Genomic DNA, 26182 nt, shown 5'->3' with positions numbered 1-26182 from the left:
GAGGAGAGTAGGTCAAAGTCCAGGGACAGGAGGTGGCTTGGGGAGGGTCCTGACCTTAATAAACTACCAGAGGAGAGTAGGTCAAAGTCCAGGGACAGGAGGTGGCTTGGGGAGGGCCCTGACCTTAATAAACTACCAGAGGAGAGCAGGTCAAAGTCCAGGGACAGGAGGTGGCTTGGGGAGGGCCCTGACCTTAATAAACTACCAGAGGAGAGTAGGTCAAAGTCCAGGGACAGGAGGTGGCTTGGGGAGGGCCCTGACCTTAATAAACTACCAGAGGAGAGTAGGTCAAAGTCCAGGGACAGGAGGTGGCTTGGGGAGGGCCCTGACCTTAATAAACTACCAGAGGAGAGTAGGTCAAAGTCCAGGGACAGGAGGTGGCTTGGGGAGGGCCCTGACCTTAATAAACTACCAGAGGAGAGTAGGTCAAAGTCCAGGGACAGGAGGTGGCTTGGGGAGGGCCCTGACCTTAATAAACTACCAGAGGAGAGTAGGTCAAAGTCCAGGGACAGGAGGTGGCTTGGGGAGGGCCCTGACCTTAATAAACTACCAGAGGAGAGTAGGTCAAAGTCCAGGGACAGGAGGTGGCTTGGGGAGGGCCCTGACCTTAATAAACTACCAGAGGAGAGTAGGTCAAAGTCCAGGGACAGGAGGTGGCTTGGGGAGGGTCCTGACCTTAATAAACTACCAGAGGAGAGTAGGTCAAAGTCCAGGGACAGGGGGTGGCTTGGGGAGGGCCTTGACCTTAATAAACTACCAGAGGAGAGTAGGTCAAAGTCCAGGGACAGGGGGTGGCTTGGGGAGGGCCCTGACCTTAATAAACTACCAGAGGAGAGTAGGTCAAAGTCCAGGGACAGGGGGTGGCTTGGGGAGGGCCCTGACCTTAATAAACTACCAGAGGAGAGTAGGTCAAAGTCCAGGGACAGGGGGTGGCTTGGGGAGGGCCCTATACCTGCGCCCAGAGGGAAGTAGGTCCAAGTCCAGGGACAGGAGGTGGCTTGGGGAGGGCCCTGACCTTAATAAACTACCAGAGGAGAGTAGGTCAAAGTCCAGGGACAGGAGGTGGCTTGGGGAGGGCCCTGACCTTAATAAACTACCAGAGGAGAGTAGGTCAAAGTCCAGGGACAGGAGGTGGCTTGCTGAGGAACCTGACCTTAAATGTCTCATCCAGGCCTGTCTGTTTGACTCCAAGTACCTTAGGAGTCAGGGCTTACCTGTCTGAACTGTCCAGAGTAGTCCTTGAACTGGTTGAATCGTGACTGGTCGTTCTGCAGGAGGTTCTTAATGGACTGTATCAGTTCCATGTTCCTCTGCTGGAAGTTCTCTGGAGCCAGGTACACCCCCGGGGACTGGGGAGAGCTACACACACGCCCATATGGAGTCAGATGGCACACTGAGTTTGAATCAAATATGGTCTGTAAAGGTGGAGGCCGGTCTGGTCTGTAAAGGTGGAGGTCGGTCTGGTCTGTAAAGGTGGTGGTCTGTCTGGTCTGTAAAGGTGGTGGTCTGTCTGGTCTGTAAAGGTGGTGGTCTGTCTGGTCTGTAAAGGTGGTGGTCTGTCTGGTCTGTAAAGGTGATGTGATGTCTAGTCTGTAAAGGTGATGTGATGTCTAGTCTGTAAAGGTGATGTGATGGTTGGTCTGTAAAGGTGATGTGATGGTTGGTCTGTAAAGGTGATGTGATGGTTGGTCTGTAAAGGTGATGTGATGGTTGGTCTGTAAAGGTGATGTGATGGTTGGTCTGTAAAGGTGATGTGATGGTTGGTCTGTAAAGGTGATGTGATGGTTGGTCTGTAAAGGTGATGTGATGGTTGGTCTGTAAAGGTGATGTGATGGTTGGTCTGTAAAGGTGATGTGATGGTTGGTCTGTAAAGGTGATGTGGTGGTTGGTCTGTAAAGGTGATGTGATGGTTGGTCTGTAAAGGTGATGTAGTGGTCTGTAAAGGTGATGTGATGTGATGTAGTGGTCTGTAAAGGTGATGTGATGGTTGGTCTGTAAAGGTGATGTGGTGGTTGGTCTGTAAAGGTGATGTGGTGGTTGGTCTGTAAAGGTGATGTGATGGTTGGTCTGTAAAGGTGATGTGATGGTTGGTCTGTAAAGGTGATGTGATGGTTGGTCTGTAAAGGTGATGTGATGGTTGGTCTGTAAAGGTGATGTGATGGTTGGTCTGTAAAGGTGATGGTTGATCTGTAAAGGTGATGGTTGATCTGTAAAGGTGATGGTTGATCTGTAAAGGTGATGGTTGATCTGTAAAGGTGATGGTTGATCTGTAAAGGTGATGGTTGGTCTGTATAGGTGATGTAATGGTTGGTCTGTAAAGGTGATGTCTAGTCTGTAAAGGTGATGTGATGGTCTGTCTGTCTCACCGGGGGCTGGATGCAGGGGGGGCTGGCTCCACCACGTTGCTGTTGAGGGGGATGCCGGTAAACCCTGGGGGGGGCTTACTGGGCGGGGGGGCGTTGCCCTGGCCGGGGGGAGGGGGGGACAGGATGCTGGGGGGGGCAGAACTCTTCAGGACGAAGGAACTCTTAAAGCCTGGAGGAGACAGCATGGTCAACATCACTACATTATCACTGCTACTATCATCCATAACCCCAACTTAAAGCCTGGAGGAGACAGCATGGTCAACATCACTACATTATCACTGCTACTATCATCCATAACCCCAACTTAAAGCCTAGAGACAGCATGGTCAACATCAATACATTATCACTGTTACTATCATCCATAACCCCAACTTAAAGCCTGGAGGAGACAGCATGGTCAATATCACTACATTATCACTGTTACTATCATCCATAACCCCAACTTAAAGCCTAGAGGAGACAGCATGGTCAACATCACTACATTATCACTGTTACTATCATCCATAACCCCAACTTAGCCTGGAGGAGACAGCATGGTCAACATCACTACATTATCACTGTTACTATCATCCATAACCCCAACTTAAAGCCTGGAGGAGACAGCACGGTCAATATCACTACATTATCACTGTTACTATCATCCATAACCCCAACTTAAAGCCTGGAGGAGACAGCATGGTCAACATCACTACATTATCACTGTTACTATCATCCATAACCCCAACTTAAAGCCCAGGGGAGACAGCATGGTCAACATCACTACATTATCACTGTTACTATCATCCATAACCCCAACTTAAAGCCTAGAGGAGACAGCATGGTCAACATCACTAGACCAATGTACCTCAACGACTAATGTACCTCAACGACTAATGTACCTCAACGACTAATGTACCTCAACGACTAATGTACCTCAACGACTAATGTACCTCAACGACTAATGTACCTCAACGACTAATGTACCTCAACGACTAATGTACCTCAACGACTAATGTACCTCAGACCAATACATCCTCAAGCTGATGGGACGTTACGCCCTCATAGACCAACACATCCTCAAGCTGATGGGACGTTACGCCCTCATAGACCAATACATCCTCAAGCTGATGGGACGTTACGCCCTCATAGACCACTACATCCTCAAGCTGATGGGACGTTACGCCCTCATAGACCAATACATCCTCAAGCTGATGGGACGTTACGCCCTCATAGACCAATACATCCTCAAGCTGATGGGACGTTACGCCCTCATAGACCAATACATCCTCAAGCTGATGGGACGTTACGCCCTCATAGACCAATACATCCTCAAGCTGATGGGACGTTACGCCCTCATAGACCAACACATCCTCAAGCTGATGGGACGTTACGCCCTCATAGACCAACACATCCTCAAGCTGATGGGACGTTACGCCCTCATAGACCAACACATCCTCAAGCTGATGGGACGTTACGCCCTCATAGACCACTACATCCTCAAGCTGATGGGACGTTACGCCCTCATAGACCACTACATCCTCAAGCTGATGGGACGTTACGCCCTCATAGACCAATACATCCTCAAGCTGATGGGACGTTACGCCCTCATAGACCAATACATCCTCAAGCTGCCGGGACGTTACGCCCTCATAGACCAATACATCCTCAAGCTGATGGGACGTTACGCCCTCATAGACCAATACATCCTCAAGCTGATGGGACGTTACGCCCTCATAGACCAATACATCCTCAAGCTGATGGGACGTTACGCCCTCATAGACCAATACATCCTCAAGCTGATGGGACGTTACGCCCTCATAGACCAATACATCCTCAAGCTGATGGGACGTTACGCCCTCATAGACCACTACATCGTCAAGCTGATGGGACGTTACGCCCTCATAGACCAATACATCCTCAAGCTGATGGGACGTTACGCCCTCATAGACCAATACATCCTCAAGCTGATGGGACGTTACGCCCTCATAGACCAATACATCCTCAAGCTGATGGGACGTTACGCCCTCATAGACCAATACATCCTCAAGCTGATGGGACGTTACGCCCTCATAGACCAATACATCCTCAAGCTGATGGGACGTTACGCCCTCATAGACCAATGCATCCTCAAGCTGATGGGACGTTACGCCCTCATAGACCAATGCATCCTCAAGCTGCCGGGACGTTACGCCCTCATAGACCAATACATCCTCAAGCTGATGGGACGTTACGCCCTCATAGACCAATACATCCTCAAGCTGATGGGACGTTACGCCCTCATAGACCAATACATCCTCAAGCTGATGGGACGTTACGCCCTCATAGACCAATACATCCTCAAGCTGATGGGACGTTACGCCCTCATAGACCAATGCATCCTCAAGCTGATGGGACGTTACGCCCTCATAGACCACTACATCGTCAAGCTGATGGGACGTTACGCCCTCATAGACCAATACATCCTCAAGCTGATGGGACGTTACGCCCTCATAGACCAATACATCCTCAAGCTGATGGGACGTTACGCCCTCATAGACCAATACATCCTCAAGCTGATGGGACGTTACGCCCTCATAGACCAATACATCCTCAAGCTGATGGGACGTTACGCCCTCATAGACCAATACATCCTCAAGCTGATGGGACGTTACGCCCTCATAGACCAATGCATCCTCAAGCTGATGGGACGTTACGCCCTCATAGACCAATGCATCCTCAAGCTGCCGGGACGTTACGCCCTCATAGACCAATACATCCTCAAGCTGATGGGACGTTACGCCCTCATAGACCAATACATCCTCAAGCTGATGGGACGTTACGCCCTCATAGACCAATACATCCTCAAGCTGATGGGACGTTACGCCCTCATAGACCAACACATCCTCAAGCTGATGGGACGTTACGCCCTCATAGACCAATACATCCTCAAGCTGATGGGACGTTACGCCCTCATAGACCAATACATCCTCAAGCTGATGGGACGTTACGCCCTCATAGACCACTACATCCTCAAGCTGATGGGACGTTACGCCCTCATAGACCAACACATCCTCAAGCTGATGGGACGTTACGCCCTCATAGACCAACACATCCTCAAGCTGATGGGACGTTACGCCCTCATAGACCAATACATCCTCAAGCTGCCGGGACGTTACGCCCTCATAGACCAATACATCCTCAAGCTGATGGGACGTTACGCCCTCATAGACCAATACATCCTCAAGCTGCCGGGACGTTACGCCCTCATAGACCAATACATCCTCAAGCTGATGGGACGTTACGCCCTCATAGACCAATACATCCTCAAGCTGCCGGGCCGTTACGCCCTCATAGACCAACACATCCTCAAGCTGCCGGGACGTTACGCCCTCATAGACCAATACATCCTCAAGCTGATGGGACGTTACGCCCTCATAGACCAATACATCCTCAAGCTGATGGGACGTTACGCCCTCATAGACCAATACATCCTCAAGCTGATGGGACGTTACGCCCTCATAGACCAATACATCCTCAAGCTGATGGGACGTTACGCCCTCATAGACCAATACATCCTCAAGCTGATGGGACGTTACGCCCTCATAGACCAACACATCCTCAAGCTGATGGGACGTTACGCCCTCATAGACCAACACATCCTCAAGCTGATGGGACGTTACGCCCTCATAGACCAACACATCCTCAAGCTGATGGGACGTTACGCCTTCATAGACCAATACATCCTCAAGCTGACGGGACGTTACGCCCTCATAGACCAACACATCCTCAAGCTGATGGGACGTTACGCCCTCATAGACCAATACGTCCTCAAGCTGATGGGACGTTACGCCCTCATAGACCAATACATCCTCAAGCTGATGGGACGTTACGCCCTCATAGACCAATACGTCCTCAAGCTGCCGGGGGACGTTACGCCCTCATAGACCAATACATCCTCAAGCTGATGGGACGTTACGCCCTCATAGACCAATACATCCTCAAGCTGATGGGACGTTACGCCCTCATAGACCAATACATCCTCAAGCTGATGGGACGTTACGCCCTCATAGACCAATACATCCTCAAGCTGATGGGACGTTACGCCCTCATAGACCAATACATCCTCAAGCTGATGGGACGTTACGCCCTCATAGACCAATACATCCTCAAGCTGATGGGACGTTACGCCCTCATAGACCAATACATCCTCAAGCTGATGGGACGTTACGCCCTCATAGACCAATACATCCTCAAGCTGATGGGACGTTACGCCCTCATAGACCAATACATCCTCAAGCTGATGGGACGTTACGCCCTCATAGACCACTACATCGTCAAGCTGCCGGGACGTTACGCCCTCATAGACCAACACATCGTCAAGCTGCCGGGACGTTACGCCCTCATAGACCACTACATCCTCAAGCTGATGGGACGTTACGCCCTCATAGACCAATACATCCTCAAGCTGATGGGACGTTACGCCCTCATAGACCAATACATCCTCAAGCTGATGGGACGTTACGCCCTCATAGACCAATACATCCTCAAGCTGATGGGACGTTACGCCCTCATAGACCAATACATCCTCAAGCTGATGGGACGTTACGCCCTCATAGACCAATACATCCTCAAGCTGATGGGACGTTACGCCCTCATAGACCAATACATCCTCAAGCTGATGGGACGTTACGCCCTCATAGACCAATACATCCTCAAGCTGATGGGACGTTACGCCCTCATAGACCAATACATCCTCAAGCTGATGGGACGTTACGCCCTCATAGACCAATACATCCTCAAGCTGATGGGACGTTACGCCCTCATAGACCACTACATCCTCAAGCTGCCGGGACGTTACGCCCTCATAGACCAACACATCGTCAAGCTGCCGGGACGTTACGCCCTCATAGACCACTACATCCTCAAGCTGATGGGACGTTACGCCCTCATAGACCAATACATCCTCAAGCTGATGGGACGTTACGCCCTCATAGACCAATACATCCTCAAGCTGCCGGGACGTTACGCCCTCAAAGACCAATACATCCTCAAGCTGATGGGACGTTACGCCCTCATAGACTAATACATCCTCAAGCTGATGGGACGTTACGCCCTCATAGACCAATACATCCTCAAGCTGATGGGACGTTACGCCCTCATAGACCAATACATCCTCAAGCTGCCGGGACGTTACGCCCTCATTGCCCAACACATCCTCAAGCTGCCGGGACGTTACGCCCTCATAGACCAATACATCCTCAAGCTGATGGGACGTTACGCCCTCATAGACCAACACGTCCTCAAGCTGATGGGACGTTACGCCCTCATAGACCAATACGTCCTCAAGCTGATGGGACGTTACGCCCTCATAGACCAATACGTCCTCAAGCTGATGGGACGTTACGCCCTCATAGACCAATACGTCCTCAAGCTGCCGGGGGACGTTACGCCCTCATAGACCAACACGTCCTCAAGCTGATGGGACGTTACGCCCTCATAGACCAATACATCCTCAAGCTGATGGGACGTTACGCCCTCATAGACCAATACATCCTCAAGCTGATGGGACGTTACGCCCTCATAGACCAATACATCCTCAAGCTGATGGGACGTTACGCCCTCATAGACCAATACATCCTCAAGCTGATGGGACGTTACGCCCTCATAGACCAATACATCCTCAAGCTGATGGGACGTTACGCCCTCATAGACCAATACATCCTCAAGCTGATGGGACGTTACGCCCTCATAGATCAATACATCCTCAAGCTGATGGGACGTTACGCCCTCATAGACCAATACATCCTCAAGCTGATGGGACGTTACGCCCTCATAGACCAATACATCCTCAAGCTGATGGGACGTTACGCCCTCATAGACCAATACATCCTCAAGCTGATGGGACGTTACGCCCTCATAGACCAACACATCCTCAAGCTGCCGGGACGTTACGCCCTCATAGACCAACACATCCTCAAGCTGATGGGACGTTACGCCCTCATAGACCACTACATCGTCAAGCTGCCGGGACGTTACGCCCTCATAGACCACTACATCCTCAAGCTGATGGGACGTTACGCCCTCATAAACCAATACATCCTCAAGCTGATGGGACGTTACGCCCTCATAGACCAACACATCCTCAAGCTGCCGGGACGTTACGCCCTCATAGACCAACACATCCTCAAGCTGCCGGGACGTTACGCCCTCATAGACCAACACATCCTCAAGCTGCCGGGACGTTACGCCCTCATAGACCACTACATCCTCAAGCTGATGGGACGTTACGCCCTCATAAACCAATACATCCTCAAGCTGATGGGACGTTACGCCCTCATAGACCAATACATCCTCAAGCTGATGGGACGTTACGCCCTCATAGACCAATACATCCTCAAGCTGATGGGACGTTACGCCCTCATAGACCAACACATCCTCAAGCTGATGGGACGTTACGCCCTCATAGACCAACACATCCTCAAGCTGATGGGACGTTACGCCCTCATAGACCAATACATCCTCAAGCTGCCGGGACGTTACGCCCTCATAGACCACTACATCCTCAAGCTGCCGGGACGTTACGCCCTCATAGACCAATACATCCTCAAGCTGATGGGACGTTACGCCCTCATAGACCAATACATCCTCAAGCTGATGGGACGTTACGCCCTCATAGACCAACACATCCTCAAGCTGATGGGACGTTACGCCCTCATAGACCAATACATCCTCAAGCTGATGGGACGTTACGCCCTCATAGACCACTACATCCTCAAGCTGATGGGACGTTACGCCCTCATAGACCAATACATCCTCAAGCTGATGGGACGTTACGCCCTCATAGACCACTACATCCTCAAGCTGATGGGACGTTACGCCCTCATAGACCAATACATCCTCAAGCTGATGGGACGTTACGCCCTCATAGACCACTACATCCTCAAGCTGATGGGACGTTACGCCCTCATAGACCAACACATCCTCAAGCTGATGGGACGTTACGCCCTCATAGACCAATACATCCTCAAGCTGCCGGGACGTTACGCCCTCATAGACCAATACATCCTCAAGCTGATGGGACGTTACGCCCTCATAGACCAATACATCCTCAAGCTGATGGGACGTTACGCCCTCATAGCCCAACACATCCTCAAGCTGCCGGGACGTTACGCCCTCATAGACCAATACATCCTCAAGCTGATGGGACGTTACGCCCTCATAGACCAACACATCCTCAAGCTGATGGGACGTTACGCCCTCATAGACCAATACGTCCTCAAGCTGATGGGACGTTACGCCCTCATAGACCAATACATCCTCAAGCTGATGGGACGTTACGCCCTCATAGACCAATACGTCCTCAAGCTGCCGGGGGACGTTACGCCCTCATAGACCAACACATCCTCAAGCTGATGGGACGTTACGCCCTCATAGACCAATACATCCTCAAGCTGATGGGACGTTACGCCCTCATAGACCAATACATCCTCAAGCTGATGGGACGTTACGCCCTCATAGACCAATACATCCTCAAGCTGATGGGACGTTACGCCCTCATAGACCAATACATCCTCAAGCTGATGGGACGTTACGCCCTCATAGACCAATACATCCTCAAGCTGATGGGACGTTACGCCCTCATAGACCAATACATCCTCAAGCTGATGGGACGTTACGCCCTCATAGACCACTACATCGTCAAGCTGCCGGGACGTTACTCCCTCATAGACCAACACATCCTCAAGCTGCCGGGACGTTACGCCCTCATAGACCAACACATCCTCAAGCTGATGGGACGTTACGCCCTCATAGACCACTACATCGTCAAGCTGCCGGGACGTTACGCCCTCATAGACCAACACATCCTCAAGCTGCCGGGACGTTACGCCCTCATAGACCACTACATCCTCAAGCTGATGGGACGTTACGCCCTCATAGACCAATACATCCTCAAGCTGATGGGACGTTACGCCCTCATAGACCAATACATCCTCAAGCTGCCGGGACGTTACGCCCTCAAAGACCAATACATCCTCAAGCTGATGGGACGTTACGCCCTCATAGACCAATACATCCTCAAGCTGATGGGACGTTACGCCCTCATAGACCAATACATCCTCAAGCTGATGGGACGTTACGCCCTCATAGACCAATACATCCTCAAGCTGATGGGACGTTACGCCCTCATAGACCACTACATCGCCAAGCTGCCGGGACGTTACGCCCTCATAGACCACTACATCGCCAAGCTGCCGGGACGTTACGCCCTCATAGACCAACACATCCTCAAGCTGATGGGACGTTACGCCCTCATAGAACAATACGTCCTCAAGCTGATGGGACGTTACGCCCTCATAGACCAATACATCCTCAAGCTGATGGGACGTTACGCCCTCATAGACCAATACGTCCTCAAGCTGCCGGGGGACGTTACGCCCTCATAGACCAACACATCCTCAAGCTGATGGGACGTTACGCCCTCATAGACCAATACATCCTCAAGCTGATGGGACGTTACGCCCTCATAGACCAATACATCCTCAAGCTGATGGGACGTTACGCCCTCATAGACCAATACATCCTCAAGCTGATGGGACGTTACGCCCTCATAGACCACTACATCCTCAAGCTGATGGGACGTTACGCCCTCATAGACCAACACATCCTCAAGCTGATGGGACGTTACGCCCTCATAGACCAATACATCCTCAAGCTGATGGGACGTTACGCCCTCATAGACCAATACATCCTCAAGCTGCCGGGACGTTACGCCCTCATAGACCAATACATCCTCAAGCTGATGGGACGTTACGCCCTCATAGACCAATACATCCTCAAGCTGATGGGACGTTACGCCCTCATAGCCCAACACATCCTCAAGCTGCCGGGACGTTACGCCCTCATAGACCAATACATCCTCAAGCTGATGGGACGTTACGCCCTCATAGACCAACACATCCTCAAGCTGATGGGACGTTACCCCCTCATAGACCAATACGTCCTCAAGCTGATGGGACGTTACGCCCTCATAGACCAATACATCCTCAAGCTGATGGGACGTTACGCCCTCATAGACCAATACGTCCTCAAGCTGCCGGGGGACGTTACGCCCTCATAGACCAACACATCCTCAAGCTGATGGGACGTTACGCCCTCATAGACCAATACATCCTCAAGCTGATGGGACGTTACGCCCTCATAGACCAATACATCCTCAAGCTGATGGGACGTTACGCCCTCATAGACCAATACATCCTCAAGCTGATGGGACGTTACGCCCTCATAGACCAATACATCCTCAAGCTGATGGGACGTTACGCCCTCATAGACCAATACATCCTCAAGCTGATGGGACGTTACGCCCTCATAGACCAATACATCCTCAAGCTGATGGGACGTTACGCCCTCATAGACCACTACATCGTCAAGCTGCCGGGACGTTACTCCCTCATAGACCAACACATCCTCAAGCTGCCGGGACGTTACGCCCTCATAGACCAACACATCCTCAAGCTGATGGGACGTTACGCCCTCATAGACCAATACATCCTCAAGCTGATGGGACGTTACGCCCTCATAGACCACTACATCGTCAAGCTGCCGGGACGTTACGCCCTCATAGACCAACACATCCTCAAGCTGCCGGGACGTTACGCCCTCATAGACCACTACATCCTCAAGCTGATGGGACGTTACGCCCTCATAGACCAATACATCCTCAAGCTGATGGGACGTTACGCCCTCATAGACCAATACATCCTCAAGCTGCCGGGACGTTACGCCCTCAAAGACCAATACATCCTCAAGCTGATGGGACGTTACGCCCTCATAGACTAATACATCCTCAAGCTGATGGGACGTTACGCCCTCATAGACCAATACATCCTCAAGCTGATGGGACGTTACGCCCTCATAGACCAACACATCCTCAAGCTGATGGGACGTTACGCCCTCATAGACCAACACATCCTCAAGCTGATGGGACGTTACGCCCTCATAGACCAATACATCCTCAAGCTGCCGGGACGTTACGCCCTCATAGACCACTACATCCTCAAGCTGCCGGGAAGTTACGCCCTCATAGACCAATACATCCTCAAGCTGATGGGACATTAAGCCCTCATAGACTAATACATCCTCAAGCTGATGGGGCGTTACGCCCTCATAGACCAATACATCCTCAAGCTGATGGGACGTTACGCCCTCATAGACCAATACATCCTCAAGCTGCCGGGACGTTACGCCCTCATAGACCAACACATCCTCAAGCTGATGGGACGTTACGCCCTCATAGACCAATACATCCTCAAGCTGATGGGACGTTACGCCCTCATAGACCAATACATCCTCAAGCTGATGGGACGTTACGCCCTCATAGACCAATACATCCTCAAGCTGATGGGACGTTACGCCCTCATAGACCACTACATCGTCAAGCTGCCGGGACGTTACGCCCTCATAGACCAACACATCCTCAAGCTGCCGGGACGTTACGCCCTCATAGACCAATACATCCTCAAGCTGATGGGACGTTACGCCCTCATAGACCACTACATCGTCAAGCTGCCGGGACGTTACGCCCTCATAGACCAACACATCCTCAAGCTGCCGGGACGTTACGCCCTCATAGACCACTACATCCTCAAGCTGATGGGACGTTACGCCCTCATAGACCAATACATCTTCAAGCTGATGGGACGTTACGCCCTCATAGACCAATACATCCTCAAGCTGATGGGACGTTACGCCCTCATAGACCAATACATCCTCAAGCTGATGGGACGTTACGCCCTCATAGACCAACACATCCTCAAGCTGCCGGGACGTTACGCCCTCATAGACCAATACATCCTCAAGCTGATGGGACGTTACGCCCTCATAGACCAATACATCCTCAAGCTGATGGGACGTTACGCCCTCATAGACCAATACATCCTCAAGCTGATGGGACGTTACGCCCTTATAGACCAATACATCCTCAAGCTGATGGGACGTTACGCCCTCATAGACCACTACATCGTCAAGCTGCCGGGACGTTACGCCCTCATAGACCAACACATCCTCAAGCTGCCGGGACGTTAAACCCTCATAGACCAACACATCCTCAAGCTGATGGGACGTTACGCCCTCATAGACCACTACATCGTCAAGCTGCCGGGACGTTACGCCCTCATAGACCAACACATCCTCAAGCTGATGGGACGTTACGCCCTCATAGACCAATACATCCTCAAGCTGATGGGACGTTACGCCCTCATAGACCAATACATCCTCAAGCTGCCGGGACGTTACGCCCTCAAAGACCAATACATCCTCAAGCTGATGGGACGTTACGCCCTCATAGACTAATACATCCTCAAGCTGATGGGACGTTACGCCCTCATAGACCAATACATCCTCAAGCTGATGGGACGTTACGCCCTCATAGACCAACACATCCTCAAGCTGATGGGACGTTACGCCCTCATAGACCAACACATCCTCAAGCTGATGGGACGTTACGCCCTCATAGACCAATACATCCTCAAGCTGATGGGACGTTACGCCCTCATAGACCAATACATCCTCAAGCTGATGGGACGTTACGCCCTCATAGACCACTACATCCTCAAGCTGATGGGACGTTACGCCCTCATAGACCAATACATCCTCAAGCTGATGGGACGTTACGCCCTCATAGACCAATGCATCCTCAAGCTGATGGGACGTTACGCCCTCATAGACCAATACATCCTCAAGCTGATGGGACGTTACGCCCTCATAGACCAACACATCCTCAAGCTGATGGGACGTTACGCCCTCATAGACCACTACATCCTCAAGCTGATGGGACGTTACGCCCTCATAGACCAATACATCCTCAAGCTGATGGGACGTTACGCCCTCATAGACCACTACATCCTCAAGCTGATGGGACGTTACGCCCTCATAGACCAATACATCCTCAAGCTGATGGGACGTTACGCCCTCATAGACCAATACATCCTCAAGCTGATGGGACGTTACGCCCTCATAGACCAATACATCCTCAAGCTGATGGGACGTTACGCCCTCATAGACCAATACATCCTCAAGCTGATGGGACGTTACGCCCTCATAGACCAATACATCCTCAAGCTGATGGGACGTTACGCCCTCATAGACCAACACATCCTCAAGCTGATGGGACGTTACGCCCTCATAGACCAATACATCCTCAAGCTGATGGGACGTTACGCCCTCATAGACCACTACATCCTCAAGCTGATGGGACGTTACGCCCTCATAGACCAATACATCCTCAAGCTGATGGGACGTTACGCCCTCATAGACCAATACATCCTCAAGCTGATGGGACGTTACGCCCTCATAGACCAATACATCCTCAAGCTGATGGGACGTTACGCCCTCATAGACCAACACATCCTCAAGCTGATGGGACGTTACGCCCTCATAGACCAATACATCCTCAAGCTGATGGGACGTTACTGTCAAGTGTGTTGTTACTCACTGCTGGGACGTGACCCTCCCAGGGGTAATACTGCACAAAACCCCCCCCCAGGGGTAATACTGCACAAAACCCCCCCCAGGGGTAATACTGCACAAAACCCCCCCCAGGGGTAATACTGCACAAACCCCCCCCCCTAACCCTCCCAGGGGTAATACTGCACAAAACCCCTCCTAACCCTCCCAGGGGTAATACTGCACAAAACCCCTCCCAGGGGTAATACTGCACAAACCCCCCCCGGGGTAATACTGCACAACCCCCCCCCCCTAACCCTCCCAGGGGTAATACTGCACAAAACCCCTCCTACCCCTCCCAGGGGTAATACTGCACAAAACCCCTCCTACCCCTCCCAGGGGTAATACTGCACAAAACCCCTCCTAACCCTCCCAGGGGTAATACTGTACAAAACCACTCCTAACCCTCCCAGGGGTAATACTGCACAAAACCACTCCTAACCCTCCCAAGGGTAATACTGCACAAAACCCCTCCTAACCCTCCCAGGGGTAATACTGCACAAAACCCCTACTAACCCTCCCAGGGGTAATACTGTACAAAACCCCTCCCAGGGGTAATACTGCACAAAACCCCTCCTAACCCTCCCAGGGGTAATACTGCACAAAACCCCTACTAACCCTCCCAGGGGTAATACTGTACAAAACCCCTCCCAGGGGTAATACTGCACAAAACCCCTCCTAACCCTCCCAGGGGTAATACTGCACAAAACCCCTCCTAACCCTCCCAGGGGTAATACTGTACAAAACCCCTCCTAACCCTCCCAGGGGTAATACTGCACAAAACCCCTCCTAACCCTCCCAGGGGTAATACTGTACAAAACCACTCCTAACCCTCCCAGGGGTAATACTGCACAAAACCCCTCCTAACCCTCCCAGGGGTAATACTGCACAAAACCCCTACTAACCCTCCCAGGGGTAATACTGTACAAAACCCCTCCCAGGGGTAATCCTGCACAAAACCCCTCCTAACCCTCCCAGGGGTAATACTGCACAAAACCCCTCCTAACCCTCCCAGGGGTAATACTACACAAAACCCCTCCTAACCCTCCCAGGGGTAATACTACACAAAACCCCTACTAACCCTCCCAGGGGTAATACTGTACAAAACCCCTCCCAGGGGTAATACTGCACAAAACCCCTCCTAACCCTCCCAGGGGTAATACTGCACAAAACCCCTCCTAACCCTCCCAGGGGTAATACTGCACAAAACCCCTCCTAACCCTCCCAGGGGTAATACTGCACAAAACCCCTCCTAACCCTCCCAGGGGTAATACTGCACAAAACCCCTCCTAACCCTCCCAGGGGTAATACTGCACAAAACCCCTCCTAACCCTCCCAGGGGTAATACTGTACAAAACCACTCCTAACCCTCCCAGGGGTAATACTGCACAAAACCACTCCTAACCCTCCCAGGGGTAATACTGCACAAAACCACTCCTAACCCTCCCAGGTGTAATACTGCACAAAACCCCTCCTAACCCTCCCAGGGGTAATACTGCACAAAACCACTACTAACCCTCCCAGGGGTAATACTGTACAAAACCCCTCCCAGGGGTAATACTGCACAAAACCCATCCTAACCCTCCCAGGGGTAATACTGCACAAAACCCCTTCTAACCCTCCCAGGGGTAATACTGCACAAAACCCCTCCCAGGGGTAATACTGCACAAAACCACTCCTAACCCTCCCAGGGGTAATACTGCACAAAACCCCTCCTAACCCTCCCAGGGGTAATACTGCACAAAACCCCTACTAACCCTCCCAGGGGTAATACTGTACAAAACCCCTCCCAGGGGTAATACTGTACAAAACCCCTCCCAGGGGTAATACTGTACAATACCACTCCTAACCCTCCCAGGGGTAAAACTGCACAAAACCCCTCCTAACCCTCCCAGGGGTAATACTGCACAAAATCCCTACTAACCCTCCCAGGGGTAATACTGTACAAAACCCCTCCCAGGGGTAATACTGCACAAAACCCCTCCTAACCCTCCCAGGGGTAATACTGCACAAAACCCCTCCTAACCCTCCCAGGGGTAATACTGCACAAAACCCCTACTAACCCTCCCAGGGGTAATACTGCACAAAACCCCTCCTAACCCTCCCAGGGGTAATACTGCACAAAACCACTCCTAACCCTCCCAGGGGTAATACTGCACAAAACCACTCCTAACCCTCCCAGGGGTAATACTGCACAAAACCACTCCTAACCCTCCCAGGGGTAATACTGCACAAAACCCCTCCTAACCCTCCCAGGGGTAATACTGCACAAAACCCCTCCCAGGGGTAATACTGCACAAAACCCCTCCCAGGGGTAATACTGCACAAAACCCCTCCCAGGGGTAATACTGCACAAAACCCCTCCTAACCCTCCCAGGGGTAATACTGCACAAAACCCCTCCTAACCCTCCCAGGGGTAATACTGTACAAAACCCCTCCTAACCCTCCCAGGGGTAATACTGCACAAAACCACTCCTAACCCTCCCAGGGGTAATACTGCACAAAACCCCTCCTAACCCTCCCAGGGGTAATACTGCACAAAACCACTCCTAACCCTCCCAGGGGTAATACTGCACAAAACCCCTCCTAACCCTCCCAGGGGTAATACTGCACAAAACCACTCCTAACCCTCCCAGGGGTAATACTGCACAAAACCCCTCCTAACCCTCCCAGGGGTAATACTACACAAAACCCCTCCCAGGGGTAATACTGCACAAAACCCCTCCTAACCCTCCCAGGGGTAATACTGCACAAAACCCCTCCTAACCCTCCCAGGGGTAATACTACACAAAACCCCTCCTAACCCTCCCAGGGGTAATACTGCACAAAACCCCTCCCAGGGGTAATACTGCACAAAACCCCTCCTAACCCTCCCAGGGGTAATACTGCACAAAACCCCTCCTAACCCTCCCAGGGGTAATACTGCACAAAACCCCTCCTAACCCTCCCAGGGGTAATACTACACAAAACCCCCCATATAAATGTATTGTGTTGAGTAAATATGAATAGTTTTGTACCTGGGGGCGGTTTCCTGGAGATGAGGGCAGGGAACTCCTCTTCTACCTCCAGGGGGGGTTCAGGCTGGGCTTTGGGGAGGGGGGCCACTGTGACTGGTTTATCCAGGTGGCCGTTAGCCAATCCACTTGCTTTGACCGTTGCTTTTACAGCGGTTTTAACTGCTGCCGTCGTCATAGCAACCGGTGGTTTGGAGGCGTGGCTCTCCGGAACGTTCTCCTTCTGTACCTTGGAGACCGTTTCCATGAGGACGGGAACTTGGTTCCCAAATGATGATGATGGAGGGGGCGTGGCCTGTTTCTTCTTCTTGGCTGTCTTGGATGTGGGGCTTGGGGCGGGAATAGGAGTGGGGTTAGAGGTCACGGGGGAGGGCTTAGAGGTTGGTGGGAGGGGCTTAGCTGTCAGTGGGGGAGGCTTGGAGGTTGGTGGGAGGAGCTTAGCTGTTAGTGGGAGGGGCTTAGAGGCAGTACTTAGAGGGTCCTTTGACGATGAGAAGAGAGGAGATATCCAACATGGTTGGAACTGCTCGGTGCTCCTGCATCGTCTTGGCAACGCAATTGTCATCATCAGATGGGGGGGAGGCGCGTCGGACGGGGAGCTTCTTCCTCCGAGAGGAAGAGGAGGAGGAGAGGAGCTGGGGGCCGGCGGGGAGAGGGAGAGGAGGGTTGTTAGAGGGAGGTCTAGAGGAAGAGGAGGGAAGGATGACCGTCTTGGAGGAGCTGCTGCTACTGGCTTGGCTCCAGGCTGAGGTGGCTCCGCCCGCTGGTCTGGGAGGGCGGATCTTACAGACCAGGGCGGGGAAGTCTTCTTCTTGGAAGGAGGAGTGCTTCCTGGGTTGGGCGGAGTAGGCGGGGGTCATGGGGGTCGTAACCTTGGCAGCAGATAGACTGGGGAAGTCATCCTCCTTCAGAGGGACCTGGGCCGGAGTCTTCAGGGCTGGTGGGGGCTTTACACTGTAACACACACAATATATATACATCACTACAGAGAGACCTGGGGGGGGACAGGAGGGCTGGGGGGGGGCTTTACAGTGTAATATACACATTAATATATATACCTATAATATACATCACTACAGAGAGACCTGGGGGGGGGGACAGGAGGGCTGGGGGCTTTACAGTGTAATATACACATTAATATATATACCTATAATATACATCACTACAGAGAGACCTGGGGGGGGACAGGAGGGCTGGGGGGGGGGGCTTTACAGTGTAATATACACATTAATATATATACCTATAACATACATCACTACAGAGAGACCTGGGGGGGGGACAGGAGGGCTGGGGGGGGCTTTACAGTGTAATATACACATTAATATATATACCTATAATATACATCACTACAGAGAGACCTGGGGGGGACAGGAGGGCTGGGGGGGGGGCTTTACAGTGTAATATACACATTAATATATATACCTATAATATACATCACTACAGAGAGACCTGGGGGGGGGACAGGAGGGCTGGGGGGGGGCTTTACAGTGTAATATACACATTAATATATATACCTATAATATACATCACTACAGAGAGACCTGGGGGGGGGGGACAGGAGGGCTGGGGGCTTTACAGTGTAATATACACATTAATATATATACCTATAATATACATCACTACAGAGAGACCTGGGGGGGGACAGGAGGGCTGGGGGGGGGGCTTTACAGTGTAATATACACATTAATATATATACCTATAACATACATCACTACAGAGAGACCTGGGGGGGGGACAGGAGGGCTGGGGGGGGCTTTACAGTGTAATATACACATTAATATATATACCTATAATATACATCACTACAGAGAGACCTGGGGGGGGACAGGAGGGCTGGGGGGGGGGCTTTACAGTGTAATATACACATTAATATATATACCTATAATATACATCACTACAGAGAGACCTGGGGGGGGGGGGACAGGAGGGCTGGGGGGGGCTTTACAGTGTAATATACACATTCATATATATACCTATAACATACATCACTACAGAGAGACCTGGGGGGGGGGGGGCAGGAGGGCTGGGGGGGGCTTTACAGTGTAATATACACATTAATATATATACCTATAACATACATCACTACAGAGAGACCTGGGGGGGGGACAGGAGGGCTGGGGGGGGGCTTTACAGTGTAATATACACATTAATATATATACCTATAATATACATCACTAAAGAGAGACCTGGGGGGGGCAGGAGGGCTGGGGGGGGGGCTTTACAGTGTAATATACACATTAATATATATACCTATAACATACATCACTACAGAGAGACCTGGGGGGGGGGACAGGAAGGCTGGGGGGGGCTTTACAGTGTAATATACACATTAATATATATACCTATAATATACATCACTACAGAGAGACCTGGGGGGGGGGTTTACAGTGTAATATACACATTAATATATATACCTATAACATACATCACTACAGAGAGACCTGGGGGGGGGACAGGAGGGCTGGGGGGGGCTTTACAGTGTAATATACACATTAATATATATACCTATAATATACATCACTACAGAGAGACCTGGGGGGGGCAGGAGGGCTGGGGGGGGGGGCTTTACAGTGTAATATACACATTAATATATATACCTATAACATACATCACTACAGAGAGACCTGGGGGGGGGACAGAAGGGCTGGTGGGGGGGCATTACAGTGTAATATACACATTAATATATATACCTATAATATACATCACTACAGAGAGACCTGGGGGGGGACAGGAAGGCTGGGGGGGGGCTTTACAGTGTAATATACACATTAATATATACACCTATAATATACATCACTACAGAGAGACCTTGGGGGGGGGGGGGCATTACAGTGTAATATACACATTAATATATATACCTATAACATACATCACTACAGAGAGACCTGGGGGGGGGGACAGGAGGGCTGGGGGGGGCTTTACAGTGTAATATACACATTAATATATATACCTATAACATACATCACTACAGAGAGACCTGGGGGGGGGACAGGAGGGCTGGGGGGGGGCTTTACAGTGTAATATACACATTAATATATATACCTATAATATACATCACTACAGAGAGACCTGGGGGGGGGGGGGGGGGGGCTTTACAGTGTAATATACACATTAATATATATACCTATAACATACATCACTACAGAGAGACCTGGGGGGGGGACAGGAGGGCTGGGGGGGGCTTTACAGTGTAATATACACATTAATATATATACCTATAATATACATCACTACAGAGAGACCTGGGGGGGGCAGGAGGGCTGGGGGGGGGGGCTTTACAGTGTAATATACACATTAATATATATACCTATAACATACATCACTACAGAGAGACCTGGGGGGGGGACAGGAAGGCTGGGGGGGGCTTTACAGTGTAATATACACATTAATATATATACCTATAACATACATCACTACAGAGAGACCCGGGGGGGGGGGGGGGGCCTTTACAGTGTAATATACACATTAATATATATACCTATAATATACATCACTACAGAGAGACCTGGGGGGGGGGTAGGAGGGCTGGGGGGGGGGCTTTACAGTGAAATATACACATTAATATATATACCTATAACATACATCACTACAGAGAGACCTGGGGGGGACGCTTAACACTGTAACACACACAATATATATACCTATAACATACATCACTACAGAGAGACCTGGGGGGGGGGGGGGGGGGGCTTTACAGTGTAATATACACATTAATATATATACCTATAACATACATCACTACAGAGAGACCTGGGGGGGGACAGGAGGGCTGGGGGGGGGGCTTTACAGTGTAATATACACATTAATATATACACCTATAACACACATCACTACAGAGAGACCTGGGGGGGGACAGGAGGGCTGGGGGGGGGCCTTTACAGTGTAATATACACATTAATATATATACCTATAACATACATCACTACAGAGAGACCCGGGGGGGGGGGGGGGGCCTTTACAGTGTAATATACACATTAATATATATACCTATAACATACATCACTACAGAGAGACCCGGGGGGGGGGGGGGGGGGGGTCCTTTACAGTGTAATATACACATTAATATATATACCTATAATATACATCACTACAGAGAGACCTGGGGGGGGGACAGGAGGGCTGGGGGGGGGGGGGGGGGGCTTTACAGTGTAATATACACATTAATATATATACCTATAATATACATCACTACAGAGAGACCTGGGGGGGTAGGAGGGCTGGGGGGGGGCTTTACAGTGTAATATACACATTAATATATATACCTATAACATACATCACTACAGAGAGACCTGGGGGGGACGCTTAACACTGTAACACACACAATATATATACCTATAACATACATCACTACAGAGAGACCCGGGGGGGGGGGGGGGGCCTTTACAGTGTAATATACACATTAATATATATACCTATAACATACATCACTACAGAGAGACCTGGGGGGGACGCTTAACACTGTAACACACACAATATATATACCTATAACATACATCACTACAGAGAGACCTGGGGGGGGGGGCCTTTACAGTGTAATATACACATTAATATATATACCTATAACATACATCACTACAGAGAGACCCGGGGGGGGGGGGGGGCTTTACAGTGTAATATACACATTAATATATATACCTATAACATACATCACTACAGAGAGACCTGGGGGGGGGACAGGAGGGCTGGGGGGGGGGGGGGGCTTTACAGTGTAATATACACATTAATATATATACCTATAATATACATCACTACAGAGAGACCTGGGGGGGGGGGGACAGGAGGGCTGGGGGGGGCTTTACAGTATAATATACACATTAATATATATACCTATAATATACATCACTACAGAGAGACCTGGGGGGGACAGGAGGGCTGGGGGGGGGGGGGCTTTACAGTGTAATATACACATTAATATATATACCTATAATATACATCACTACAGAGAGACATCTGGGGGGGACAGGAGGGCTGGGGGGGGGGGGGCTTTACAGTGTAATATACACATTAATATATATACCTATAATATACATCACTACAGAGAGACATCTGGGGGGGGGGGGGACAGGAGGGCTGGGGGGGGGGGGGGGGATTTACAGTGTAATATACACATTAATATATATACATCACTACAGAGAGACCTGGGGGGGGGACAGGAGGGCTGGGGGGGGGGGCCTTTACAGTGTAATATACACATTAATGATAACACGGCTGGTATACACATTCACCTCGGGGTGTGTGTGTGTGTGTGTGTGTGTGTGTGTGTGTGTGTGTGTGTTCAGTGTGGGTGCTGCCGCCCCCAGGAGAGCTGGGAAGTCGTCTCCTGTCAGAGGGTTACTCTTCATGGTCCTCACTGGGGGAGCTTCTGCTGGAGGTTTAATAGGAACGCTCCTGTGTCTCTCCTCAGTCTCCATCCGCTCCGGCCTCTCCATCCGCTCCGGCCTCTCCATCCGCTCCGGCCTCTCCATCCGCTCCGGCCTCTCCATCCGCTCCGGCCTCTCCATCCGCTCCGGCCTCTCCATCCGCTCCGGCCTCTCCATCCGCTCCGGCCTCTCCATCCGCTCCGGCCTCTCCATCCGCTCCGGCCTCTCCATCCGCTCCGGCCTCTCCATCCGCTCCGGCCTCTCCATCCGCTCCGGCCTCTCCATCCGCTCCGGCCTCTCCATCCGCTCCTCTTTGCGGTGTTTGGGCGCTCCACTCCTCTCCTGGGTGTCTCCTCCTCTGTCCTCCTGTCTCCTCTGCTGCATCATAGAGGCTCTGACTGCTACTGCCAACTCCCTGTCCTCCTCCTCACTACCAAAAACACAGCATCAGTCATTATAGTCGATCACAGAGTCATAATACCCAGAAAACACTGGTGAAACACGCAAACGGTTCCAATCGTTTATCCACAATTCATTTTATCCACGGTGGATATTAGAATCACTTCAAATAAGGTTGTGTGTAGGCTTAACCTGGCGAGACGTTTTGATAACCGTGTAAATCTCTCTAAGACAAGGTGACTTTTATCAATATAGTAGTCGCCTGTATTTACAACCCAAAGAAATGAAATGCTAGTTAGCTGCTAATGTGGCTATCGTACAGAAACTAGAAAACGCCCGTCTCTAGCTTCACGTCACTCACCAGGGCCGTGATGAAATGGACGACACTGCCGAGGCAAAGGTAAGAATCTCTGGACTAACTAATGTTAGCTAAATGTAGTCATTATTAAATTGGCTAAAGTTGTTTAAATTCTGTAAACTGTCTTGAGCAAGTTTTTAATTTAAAATGCCTGTTACCGAGCTAGCTAGCTAGCTTGCTCATGGTTAGCTAGCTAGCTTGCTCATGGTTAGCTAGCTAGCTTGCTCATGGTTAGCTAGCTAGCTTGCTCATGGTTAGCTAGTTAGCAACATTAGCCTGGCTAGATGGCTACATTAGCAGTCTATTTAAATGCATGATAAATTCATAACTTTCTTAGGTTTTTATAAACCAACAGTCTAGCTTGCTAGTTAACTAGCTAGCTAACTGAGATGGTGAAGCTAAGGCTACGTGTTCATTGTGGGTGAGAGGTGGGTAGCCTACTTCAAGTACTTGGAGGTATGATATAAAAGGCTAACCTCCCCTGTTATTGTAATGGTGAGAGGTTAGCATGTCTTGGGGGTATGATATAAAATGCTAACCTCCCCTGTTATTGTAATGGTGAGAGGTTAGCATGTCTTGGGGGTATGATATAAAATGCTAACCTCCCCTGTTATTGTAATGGTGAGAGGTTAGCATGTCTTGGGAGTGATCAGCTAACATTAGCCACCGCTAGCTAGAAATCAATGAGAGTAATGGGGGCAACCCAGCAATGTTTTGGACAAATGAACTGAAATCAAGTGGTTTGACGTTACTTAAAACCTTTTCTCAATAGGGGGGCTCCATTTCGACTTTGTAAAAAAGCGTTCCCAAATTAAACTGCCTCGTACTCAATTCTTGCTCGTACAATATGCATATTATTATTACTATTGGATAGAAAACACTCTCTAGTTTCTAAAACCGTTTGAATTATATCTGTGAGTAAAACAGAACTCATTTTGCAGCAAACTTCCTGTCAGGAAGTGAGAAATCTGAAATCGGGCACTCTGTTCCAGGGTCAGTTTATTCATTTGCATGTAATCATTGGGTCGACATGCACTGCATACGCCTTCCCCTAGATGTCAGTAAGCAGTGAGAATTGGAATGGGGTGTCTAGGTAGATCTGAGGCCGTACAAAAGCTCTTGGAACCGGGTATGCAGTCTTTTCAACGTTCGTCATGACGCAAGACAGACCTCAGGATTGCATTCTGAAAAGCTCTCGTTATAGGCGTTAGATATATCCGGCTCTGATTTTATTCGATATAGGTGTTAAAAACATCATAATGTAGTTATTTTAAACCGAGTTATATCAGTTTATATCAGTATATTGCGATTTTCGGTATTTTATTTGTGCTGCGTTATGGTGAGTTGGACACGTCTTCGCCACATGGCTAATGTTTGCTGCTAATTCCAAAGTTGAAGACGACAATCTACAACCGAGCAACGATTATTCTGGACAAAGGACAACTTGCACAAGATTCTGATGGAAGCTCATCAAATAGTAAGAACTATTTATGATGTTAATTCGTATTTCTGTTGAAAAATGTTAAACTATTATTCCGCCATTAATTTCGGTGCGGTCTCGCTTTAACGCACGCTGTATGTCGTAGTAACGTTAATTTTAAAAACCTATCACAGCGGTTGCATTAAGAACTAATGTATCTTTCATTTGCTGTCCATCCTGTATTTTTTAGTCAAGTTTATGATTAGTTATTGATTAGACTAGGTGCCTCTCCCAAGATTTCTCCCGACATTTTGTTTGCAGTTTGGCTACTATTCTCATTGTATAACCACGATTTGTGCCGCTAAATATGCACATTTTCGAACAAACCATATATGTATTGTGTAATATGATGTTATAGGACTGTCATCTGATGAAGTTTTGAGAAGGTTAGTGAAAAATTTAATATCTTTTGCTGGTTTATTCGCTATCGCTAACGTGCATGAATCAATGCTGCTGTGTGGTTGGCTATTGTAGTAAGCTAATATAATGCTATATTGTGTTTTCGCTGTAAAACACTTAAAAAATCTGAAATATTGTCTGGATTCACAAGATGTTTGTCTTTCATTTGCTGTACGCTGTGTATTTTTCATAAATGTTTTATGATGAGTATTTAGGTAATTCACGTTGGTCTCTGTAGTTATTCTAGCTGCTTTGGTGAGATTTTGTGATGGTGGCTGCAATGTAAAACTATGATTTATACCTGAAATATGCACATTTTTCGAACAAAACATATGCCATACAATAAA

General features: G+C 49.9%; 1 protein-coding gene across 1 annotated transcript in view; it reads right to left on the bottom strand.

The window, feature by feature from the left end:
- znf598 (zinc finger protein 598) overlaps positions 1-26182 on the bottom strand; it is a 36294-nt gene that overhangs the window by 1934 nt on the left and 8178 nt on the right. The window contains 5 exon segments of the mRNA XM_071390479.1: positions 1215-1359; positions 2367-2535; positions 17843-18311; positions 18313-18803; positions 23121-23629. Coding sequence (XP_071246580.1) covers positions 1215-1359; positions 2367-2535; positions 17843-18311; positions 18313-18803; positions 23121-23629 — 1783 coding nt within the window.

The sequence above is a fragment of the Salvelinus alpinus genome, chromosome 1, assembly GCF_045679555.1.
Source record: "Salvelinus alpinus chromosome 1, SLU_Salpinus.1, whole genome shotgun sequence".
NCBI lineage: Eukaryota > Metazoa > Chordata > Actinopteri > Salmoniformes > Salmonidae > Salvelinus > Salvelinus alpinus.
The sequence above is the reverse complement of the archived record's forward strand: the minus strand, read 5'-3'. Positions and strand labels throughout refer to the sequence as shown.